The sequence below is a fragment of the Neophocaena asiaeorientalis genome, unplaced genomic scaffold (genome assembly GCF_003031525.2).
Source record: "Neophocaena asiaeorientalis asiaeorientalis breed wild unplaced genomic scaffold, Neophocaena_asiaeorientalis_V1.1 scaffold962, whole genome shotgun sequence".
Classification (NCBI taxonomy): Eukaryota; Metazoa; Chordata; class Mammalia; order Artiodactyla; family Phocoenidae; genus Neophocaena; species Neophocaena asiaeorientalis.
Window position 1 is genome coordinate 405,639 of NW_020174277.1, and position 11,132 is coordinate 416,770.

The 11,132-nt window shown below is 41.6% G+C and overlaps 1 protein-coding gene across 1 annotated transcript in view; it reads left to right on the plus strand.

Moving 5' to 3' along the window:
• Positions 1 to 4,672: 4,672 nt before the first annotated feature.
• GCM1 (GCM transcription factor 1) overlaps positions 4,673 to 11,132 on the plus strand; it is a 17,431-nt gene continuing 10,971 nt past the window's right edge. The window contains exon 1 of the mRNA XM_024755872.1: positions 4,673 to 4,747. Coding sequence (XP_024611640.1) covers positions 4,673 to 4,747 — 75 coding nt within the window. The remainder of the gene's footprint in view (positions 4,748 to 11,132) is intronic.

The following is an 11,132-nucleotide window of genomic DNA, read 5'->3' on the forward strand; positions in this document are numbered from 1 at the left end:
TGTGGGAATCTCTAGGAGATGGGAACATGAGTTGTTGTTTTTGTTTTTTAAGATTATGAATTTATTTTGTAATTAAGAAAAAAAAGTGCTAGTTTTAAGTGATGTAAGACAACTTATAACTCAGTTAAGAGTTCTGGAACACCACTGAAGTGAGAAATCCTGTGCTCTAGACTAACATGGGAAGACATCATAAGGGGTGACATTTTGGGGACTCCTGAAGGATGGATGAGGTGTACATGTATAGGGGGGAGAAGACAGCTCTGGCGAGGAGCCCTGAGCAAGTGGATAATCATGGCAGGTTCAGTGATCACCTTATTGCCTCTCAGCTCCACGTCCACTCTTTGCTCTGCTTCCTGATTCTGGAGCTGGACCCTATGGACATTTCTCTTTGGCCAGCTGGCACAACGCCAGGCTCTGTCCCGCTACCATTGTTCAGGGGGTGGAGAAAGATCCTGACCATGGAGGGCCTACAAAGAGCAGACCGAGATTAGCCAGAAAAAAACACAAGAAAATCATGCAGGGTCTTAACCTCCAGATGGAGAAGGAGTTCATTCGTGAATTGAAAGCCTAGTGAGACACCTTCCCAACGTTGCCAAAGGTCTCCCAGGGCCTAACACAGCCGGTGAGGCTTCCGCAGCATCTTGTCTTCCGGCGTGCTCGCTCCTCCTTCTGATGGTCTGGACCTTCCTCCAGGTACCGACTTCTCGTCAGGCTGAGCACACACTTGTCATAATACTTTACTGGCCCACGGCGTTGCCGCTACCTAGAGCAACCTCTTTTACTCCTTGATACCTTGACTATTTGTCCTTCAAAAGGCTGATCAGGCGTGCTATTGGTGTAAAAAGTTTCCCCTGAGTCTCTTCCCTCCAGCTTAAAACCTTCCCCCTGTACATCCTTCTAGACTACCTCTATTCCATGCATCATGTTAACTTAGGCTGATTCAGTGTCTGTTCATCTTTTCCACCACTGAACTTCTTCATGGCTTTAATGATCCCCTGTAACTCCAGAGACTAGCAGACTGCCTGGAACATGGCAGGTGAACTGAATCAACGTGGGCTGCGCCCCGACTGCTGAGAATGTTTTTTGAAGGCAGGATTATATTATTCTGGGAGATTAGAACACTCAGAATTAGTGGGGCATCATTGTTAGGGGCAGGACAGCATTTTAGTGCTTCTGGTTTGGGAGTTTTTGGTTAACCAATATCTATTCCAATAAATTCCATCACTGTCACGTTTCTCTCTGTCTGTCTTCTCTCGCTAGTGTACACATGCAGAGGTAGATGGTGGAGGAATTAGAATCTACCGTTAATCAGTCTGCCTTGGGCTCAAACTTTGAAATTACAAGAAGGAAAACATCTGGACTTCCTCATGAGAATCTTTGCAATGTCCATTTCTGTTAAAATGCCTTTTTGACATAAACAAGGGGAAAGTTCATAGGCGTACTATAGAATATTCACCACATTGCTGGCATTCTGCAAAGAATTGGGCTGGTTAAGTGGCTCCCAGGTCACTCTTACCTATCCCAAGCTGAGAGCATCTAGATTTTGATTGGATTATTGCCAGAGCTCATTAGCATAGTGTACCTTGACCTGGATTAGGGAACAGCAGCTTCTGCATAGAAAATGATCAGAGCTTGCTGGGACCTGAACCAGAGACGAGATTTTTATGACACAGTTTTGTCTACATCTCCATAAGAAGTCAGAGGTAAGGAAACCATTACAAAGTTTCAGTTGTAAGATTAAAAAAAAAAATGGGGAAGTAATATACAGCATAGGAAATATAGTCAATAATATTGTAATAACTTCATATGGTGACAGATGGTAACTTATGATGATCATTTTGTGATGTATAAAAATGTCGAATCACTACGTTGTACACCTGAAAGTAATATTGTAAATCAATTATACATCAATTTAAAAAAAAGGTAAAGAAGCCAGAAATCCTGAGGAGAGACAAATGTAAGGGATGTGATAATGGCCACCTCATTTCTACAGAGTTTCATTTGTTCTGGTCGGTTTTCTGTAGAAATAATGAAACTTGAACAAGTTTCAAGCTTGGCCCAAGTTGCTTTGAAAAAAGAAAGTCTTGACAAATGGAGTTTTTTAATCCTAGAGGAAAACTGAATTGGCTTGTTTATGTTTTAAAGGCTGTAAACCATCTTTTCTTCTCTCCTGTGTTTTGGTCTTAACTTTCAGAGAAATATTAAGTTCATGTTCATTCATTTGTCAAGAATTTATATCAGAAAAAAATCGAAAAAGCAATGTAGTTTTTCTGCAGCAGGATTTTTGATTCCCCTTCCCTTATTTTTTTATTTTTTTATTTTTTTTAAAGAAGATGTTGGGGGTAGGAGTTTTTTTAATTAATTAATTTATTTATTTTTGCTGTGTTGGGTCTTCGTTTCTGTGCAAGGGCTTTCTCTAGTGGTGGCAAGCGGGGGCCACTCTTCATCGCGGTGCGCGGGCCTCTCACTATCGTGGCCTCTCTTGTTGCGGAGCATGGGCTCCAGAAGCGCAAGCTCAGTAGTTGTGGTTCACGGGACTAGTTGCTCCGCGGCATGTGGGATCTTCCCGGACCAGGGCTTGAACCCGTGTCCCCTGCATTAGCAGGCAGATTCTCAACCACTGCGCCACCAGGGAAGCCCCAGCCCTTCCCTTAATTTAAAAACAAAATAATTATATCTATTTACATTGCCTAGGCTTAAAACAATGTCTTTGATTTTTTGAAATGTGAATCTTGTTATTCAAGGTTTTTTAAAAAGGTCAACCTGTTCCAGTTAGCTGTAACAAATTTTAGACCATCCAAGTTACTGTTGTTAATGTTAAAGAAGTACATAAAACCGTTGCTATCACATTTATCCTTGATATTTGCGTCTGACATACTTGTTTAAGTCTATGGCATCATTTCTTCAGTAACTTAGTGTTTATTTGCCAAACATAGAATTTGATTTAAAACTCAATGGGGATTTAATCTTGCACATCAGTGTTTGAACTGGGGGGCAGGGGTTTCATCTTTTTGAGTCTTGGACCACTAAGTTGTAGGCGAGTGTGGGTAGGTGCATTAGGGAAGGAAGAGACTCCTATTAGATTGTTATTTAGTGGCCAAGAACTTCATTTACATGTTCAGGTCAACAGTATTCTATATCCATACACTTGCCCTCAGTACATCTCAGTGAGTGACAAGCATTAGGGTTACATAAAGCTAAGTAACTGAGGAACAGAGTGCATGGGACTTCCTAAGGTTGAGACTATTAAACTAACTTGTGGTTTGAGTGACTTTTAAGTAGTTCTATGTAACATCATTATAGCCCTTGTTTTTTACTACTTTTTTTTTTTTTTTTTTTTTTTTAACAAACCCGTGTCTCCTGCATCGGCAGGCAGACTCTCAACCACTGCGCCACCAGGGAAGCCCATGGCCCTTGTTTTTACTAGCGCACCAGCGAATGGAAATGTCACACACGTAAACGTGTTTTACTTCATATTCTGCTAACAAGCACATTTCATCTCAAAATGATTGTCTTTTTTATCCCCCAGACTTGAACACTTTAAATTTCTTTCCTTCTTTTTTCTTTTCTTTTCTTTTCTTTCTTTCTTTCTTTTTTTTTTTTGGTGGGGGGTAAATCCCCTTTAACCAATTATAACTAGAAACTAGTATTTCTCATGGTGGAAAAAAAACACAGTTTGCACAAACATTTTTGAACATCTATTGTTTATACAATACAATTTAATCAGAGTGAAGTCAGACAGAATTTTCTTGTAGGGGGCAGATTGCTAAAGATAAAGCCAGAAAGTCTTGAAGCGTGCTTTGAATTAAACAAAGTTGAGAAACACTATTTTGGAGCAATAGTTCTCAAGCAGTTTTTACCCCCAGGGGACATTTGGCAATGTCTGGAGATATTTTCTAACAAGGAGGGGTGGGTTGCTACTGACACCTAATGGGCAGAGACCAAGGAAGCTGCTGAACATCCTACAATGCACAAGGTAACCTCCACCACAAAGAGTTATCAGGTTTGAAATGTCAACATCACCAAGGTTTTAGAGGAGTCTATCGTTTGATGATATTTGAAGATATAAAATACATACTGGATTGTTCATCTCTATGGAAATTTAGATTTTAAAAAAGACTTCTAGACACATCTTGTTGTGATGTTCCCCTCTTGTAACACACCCCAGGTTAGCTAATTTATGAAGGTGTATCCAGGGAAACAGCTCTAAGCCAGCTATCCCTCCTGCCCCAACACAGGTACACGGAGGATAAGGTTTTAACCATTGGCTACAGGTGACAACGGTCCTTACTAAGGCCTTCCTGCTTGGGGCTAGCAATGAGGAAGGAAGCCTAAATCTGAGAGTGAAAGCAATGATCTCCTTTTGATTTCCCAAGGTCAAGCTTTATTTCAGCAAGGTCACTAAGGGCTCCTACATTTTGTTTTTGTTTGTATGTTGATGCTTTGCCAAAATATCAATGAAACAGGCTTTTCTGGCAGACGAGCACTGATTTTTATCACTTTAATGGTCAGTATTACTGTCATTTATTTTTTAGTGTCAGAAGACAGTCTACTGGTCTAAACTGCCTGGGCGGACTAATCCAACTGTGTTAAGAGCCTTTGAGAGCAAAATTCTCAAGCACTCCTGAGGGCAGTTGGACAGAGGGAAACCTGTGGGCCACCCGACTTTATCATGGAACTTGAGAACGTTGATTCTGAGGACAAAGAGATGTTAAGCTGGGATATTAATGATATGAAACTGCCACAGGTATGTACTTGCTTTAACACTGGCTTCAGCATTTGGCTGTGAAATGCTGAACCGGTAACTTGCTAAGACCTGGAAGGAACTTGGTGAGGGTCCCTGCTGGGTAAACACCTCTCCTCCAGAGCTTCGGCTGGACATCTGACTGAGGACTTTTGAGAGGAGGTGCTAAGATCTATGAAATGAGCAAGCCCTTACCAACCAGACTCACCCAGTTACAGACAGAAGCAAAGAAAATGTTACTTCCCTTCTCTTTCAAAGTTGGCTTGGCTCAGATGGCACCCGCCTGCTAGCTAGTAAAACAAAATCCACGTTAATGTGTTTGTCCATAGATCGACTCTCTGTAATGCACAAGCTCCCATACTACCTTATTTGCTATAGTCATGGGTTTAACCTAAATCTGTCACTGGAATGTCCCGGTGAGAGTGCTCTTCTAGACCTTTTGTAACTAGTACACAGTCCACAGACATGGGGCTCCTCTCCAACTACAGAGTGACTTTCATTTCATGTTTTCTTTGCTTTATCTTTGGCAATTGCCTTTTTTTTTTTTTTTTTTGGCTGCCTCGGGTCTTAGGTGCGGTGCATTGCATGGGCTTTTCGTTGTGGTGCGAGGGCTTCTCTCTAGTTGTGGCATGTGGGTTTTCTCTAAGTTGTGGTGCGAGGGCTCCAGAGCATGTGGGCTGTGTAGTTTGCGGTACACAGGCTCTCTAGTTGAGGCTCGCAGGCTCAGTAGTTGTGGTGCGTGGGCTTAGTTGCCCCAAGACATGTGGGATCTTAGTTCCCTGACCAGGGATTGAACCCACAACCCGTGCATTGGAAGGCGGATTCCTTACCACTGGACCACCTGGGAAGTCCCAGCAATTGACATTTTAAACTCTTAATTTGGTGGAAAACATTAGTTGTTTTAATTTTTTTTTTTGTTGGCCACGCCACATGGCATGTGGGATTTTAGTTCCCCAACCAGGGACTGAACCCTGGCAGTGAAAGCACCGAGTCCTAACCACTGGACTGACAGGGAATTCCCAACATTAGTTGTTTAAAACTGACTTTCTTGAGCTCCCTTTTTGGCCTTTCTTCCAGTGCAGAATGTTCCAGTGAAGAATATTCCAGTGAAGAATGTTTTCACTGGAAATTTTTGGGAAAGGTGGCTGGGAAAGCTAAGACTGGGAGACCACCAGTACCATCTAGTGAAAGGTCAAGCTCATGTGCCTGATTCTGGGGAACAAGAAATTTGAATTATCCCAAGCAGGGGAGAGGGAATGGAGATTCCACAGTCTTGATTTATAATCATTCCAGATTTCACTCTAATGAAGGCTTCCAGATCATTCCAAATTTCACTCTAGTGAAGTGTTTCTTTTATAGATTTTTTTTTTTTTTTTTTTTTTTTTTTGGCCAAGCCCTGTGGTATGAGGGATCTTATTTCTCTGACCAGGGATTGAACCTGTGCCCCCTGCCATGGAAGCTCAGTCTTAACTGCTGGACCACCAGGGAAGTCTCCCAAGTGTTTCTTTTGTTTCTTTTTATGTTTACCCTTAAATCTCCTCCCTTATTATCTCTGGGTAGGTCTTAGAAAAGCTGGGAAGCACCAAGTATGCCCTACTTTCCATCCATTTAAGGATGGTTCAATACACTACAGCTAAATCATGCAAATATCTATTTTAAGGATCTATCTTTGTAGTTGCTTGTAATTGGTTTACAATAGTTGTAGCTGTTTTAGAGGAAACTTTAAGGTAAATTTTAATTACTTCTGGCTCAGGGACCCATATTCCTAGTTCATGATTGCAGCTCTCAAATAGAGAAGATGGACATCCTCAAAAACAATAGTTGCAGGAAGCAGGCACATAGATGATTTTGCAAAGTCACATCGTAGAGTAGGAGCTTTAATGGGGTCTAAGAACCCTCTGAAATGGCGGACAACACTGTACTAGCGTTTACTTTTTCTGGGACAGAGGATTCATATCATTCATCAAATCTGTAGACAAGAGGAAGAAACACTTCCCTGGAGGGGATCTCAGGGCTCATAAAAGATCATGTTCCAACATGAATTTTCCAAAACTCAAGCATTCTCAGCTACCCAGGACGTTAAAATGAGACATTTACAATAAAAATACACATTCAATTTTGGAAGTGCATCATTTTTAGTTCGTAGAAAAAGTTTGATTGTTCGTGGAAATAGGAAAGTGCCCTTCAATTCGTTAAATATGCCAGGGAAATGATTAAAAGAGCAAAATATTCGTTAGTATTTTCTGAGCAGAGTCAACACCATCCTCATCTGGGTTTATGCTGGCTTTGGAATCGTATCAAGACCTAGTTGAGGTGAAAAATAAAAGGTCTTGGAAGGATTTCCAAGCACAGTAGATTTTATACTTCAAGAGTGTTTCTGAAGGCAGAGTGGTGTATGGTGAGAACAGGGCTAGGAGACCAAGTCCTGGCTTTGAATTCCAGTCCTGCCTCTTTTTATTTGTAGAATTTCACGGGGTGGTTTAGCTTTTCTGAGGCTCCCTTTCCTCTTCTGATAATGGAGTGCTTGCACTAAATAGTCTCTTACGGACCCTTTCAGTTCTAAGAGTCTAGGATTCGGTGACCTGAGATTTGGAAGACGGCCTGCACCCTAGAATGGGGCCCGGGTGCCAACCACAGGGCCTGGTACGTGTTAAACACAAATACGAAATTCACGAATGATTGGCTCTATGGCTTATCTGTGTGACTCTAAACCAATCTATTTTCTTAAGTCTTCATTACCTCCTCTGTAAAATGAAAATAGTAATTCCTTAGATACCTTTCTTAAATGTCTAAGCTGTTTAGAACAAATGTGCTCCCAAAATGTGTTCTGTAGTGTGTAAGTTACAAGGAATTTTAATGGATGCTGCGAAGGAAGAAGAGGACTAAGTTCAATGAAGTTAAGCCAGTTTTTTTTTTGGCCACACTGTGCATCATGCAGGATCTTAGTTCTGACCAGGGATCGAGCCCGTGCCCCCTGCAGTGGAAGCGCAGAGTCCTAACCACTGGACCGCCAATTTCTCTACTGCCAACATGGTGCCTTTCTTACTGCACTGGCGGCTCTCCCAAGAGGAAGTTGTTGGCATTGTTGCCCTATCATAGTTTTGACTACAGAGCCCTTTTTTCATGGAGCCCCTTGGGCGATGAGTGTGCCTCAGACCATCTGTTCGAGCATTAAAACATATGTTTTAAAGGATTACATCTATAATAACATGCACTGGCTTATTACTATTATACATTTCCCCAATTCCATTCTTTTTCCCACCCATACAAAGGATTTACAGTTTATTGTTCATATTTTTATATTCTTGCCAGGATTCCTGCAAATTCCTGTAGCTTGTAGACAAATTCCTTTCTTATTAATGCACCCCGCTGCTTCAAGTTTTGAGATGGTTACAAGAGTGCTCACTGCATCTTTTGGTCCTGGGAACTCCATAGCCCTTTATACATCCCAGATAGATCACGATCTATGGGTTAATTTTTGGCAACAGTGAACAATGACATCCTTATCAGGATAGCAGAGATTTTTGAGTGCCGGGGATGTGCCAGACACCATAGCAGGCTCAGGGATACAGGGGCCGTTAAGCTATGCTAACTTTCACAGAAGGGCTCACAATCTTCTGGGCCAGTGAAGCAATACCAGTGTCCAGAGAATCGATGCCGTGTAGAAAAATGCCGGAGGCGCTGAAAGAGGACGTACGTAATTCAGCGTGACTCAGGCATGGGGAACAAGGCATAACATCTGGCAAAAGTCTCTCTGGACACATACATTGTAAAAGGTGAGAGGATTAGGGCAGGTGAAGATAAGAAAATCCAGGCAGAGTAGAGCACTTTGAAGACTGTTCAAAGGCTACATATGGGGAAGCTGTGCAGAGACAGCAAGGGGATCTGGGAGGCTACCGGCGTGAAAGGTGGTTTGGACGCAGGCTATCCTAAGATGATTCAGTTATTTTATTTTATTTTATTTTTAAAATTTTTTTAAAGCATTCTTTTTTTTTTTTTTTTTTTTTTTTTTTTTTTTTGCGGTAATCCCCTGCATTGGCAGGCAGACTCTCAACCACTGCGCCACCAGGGAAGCCCTTAAAGCATTCTTTTAAAAAAAAAATTTATTTAATTATTTGGCTGTCCCAGGTCTTAGTTGTGGCACACGGGATCTTCAATCTTCTTTGCGGCATACAAACTCTTAGTTGCCGCATGTGGGATATAGTTCCTTGATCAGGGATCGAACCTGGGCCCCCTGCATTGGGAGCACGGAGCCTCAGCCACTGGACCACCGGGGAAGTCCCAATTCAGTTTTTTTTTTTTTTTAAGGCAGTGGGAAGCCGTTAGGCTTGTTGAGCTGGAAAGCATCATGATCAGATCTAGGGCTTGGATGGTCTCTTGCCCTCACTAAATCATCCCTCCCTGGATTTGTTTCATGTGTTCTTCTCCCTGCTTTAAGCTGCATGTGTGTCTTTATAAATCTTCATTCACTCTTTCTGATCACTTGCCTAGCTTCTGGTTATTTTGATACCACTTCTCTTTTATCCAGCCTCCACAGAGTCAGCCCAGAACTTCAGGCACTTAACTTACTCAAAACCATCATTGATAAAAGCCTCTTTATTCCAGACCAATGTAGTACACTAATTTTGCTTTCCCTTCCTATTCCATTAAACTACATTTGCATTTTCAAAGTTCAAATATAATTGCTTTAGGGTTTGCTTGGTCCAAGCAGCAAATGTCTGGGGTTGGGTTAGTCTTACCTTTATTAAAAATGTTCACTGCATGGTTCATTACACAGATACTTCTTATTAATACTGATTGTTAATACTTGGGAGCCATGAACCCCTAAGAAATTTATTTATTTTTTTCCTGGTTGAAAACCAGGAAGAAAATCAATTCCTTGTTCTCCTAAATAGTACCCACTGAGCAGGGAGATGGAAGCAGCCACTCTGCTCCCAGCACCTGCAAGGTTCTCTGAGCAGAAACACAAAGTGTTCCAATAGCCCCACAGCAGACAAACACCCCGAATCACTGTTCATGAACATGAGCAGTTTCCAGATGAAACCCATGACCAAAGCCACACCAAGCCATTAACTCACACAATTCCAAGGTTTAAGTATACATTTTGCAGAGAAAACCTAAAACCTATACATAGGCTAAACATAAATACAGGGCCACCTGCAGCCTGGAGAATCAACCCCAAAGAGGCCACGTCTCTGATGAGTTCATTCCTGGACCGTGATTTTAACCAGTACAATTTCCTTTGCCTCAATCTTAGGAGCAGAGGTGAATCTTTGAGCTTGTACTGTGAATTTGTGTGGTTAAATGTGATCAGAACAAGCTAGTTGTAATCAGATGTGTCTTGGCGCTTAGGGAGCTAAGGGGTAAACCAGATTCTGGATTTCTGGTCAATTATTATCTGACTGCACGATCAGGTCACTTTGTTGTTGGTCCGACGGGGACACTCGTAACTTTGTCCTCTTTGTCCAGCATTGTCCTTGATCTCAAGGTCATTTGAACTCCCTGGGACAGTTCCACGTATATTGACCCTGTGGTCATTGGGTCCCCCCACTTTTGGGACCAGAATTCTTCTGCTACCCTGTGCTTCTGGGGTCGTGGGGGTGGTAACAGAGACTCTCCCTGGGTGCCCAGGAGGTCCCTTGCTTAGCTGGGTGGAGTTGGAAAGGAAAGGGAGAAAAGAAAAGAGGGGGTAACAGAGTTTGAAAGCTGGGGCACTCTGTCCCACCTTAGTGTTGTCTGAACAAATAAGGAACTTTTTCTCCTGCATCTTGACCCTTTAACAAAGGTAGGAAATTGCAAGATTAGTCAAAGGAGTAATGCTTAACTCAAAAGCATTTTGATGATGAATTTCTCCCTTTGAAAACACTTGGAGTTTGGTTTCCAGTTGATTCGGAGAGATAAGTTCCTGAAAAGTTGAAGGTAAATCAAAGTGCTGGAGGAATTTTTTTTCTGTATTCCATAAGTAACATCTACTTTTTTCCTCTCTCTGGTTTGCTTAAATGTGTATCTGTTTGCTAGCCCGGTTTTATTTAGAGACATTTATTTATAAGGAATTAATAAGCTATTCTTATTAAAGAAAACCTGGCAGATAATTGCTTTACATTAGAATAGATTATATTCCAAGGGAAAAATCAGATTTAATATAATAACATGATAATGTAAATATTTTTGATACCTTATTTCAGAATTTTGATTTTAATTCATTAGTTTTATGTAATAGTGTATATTTAATTCTTAAGTTACCCTATTAAAACTTCAAGTAGTTGAATAAATTAGAATGAAGGCAGGATGAAGGGTGCTCTGATTGCATAGGGCAGCGGTCCCCAACCCTTTTGGCACCAGGGACCAGTTTTGTGGAAGACAATTTTTCCATGGCCAGGGGTGGGGG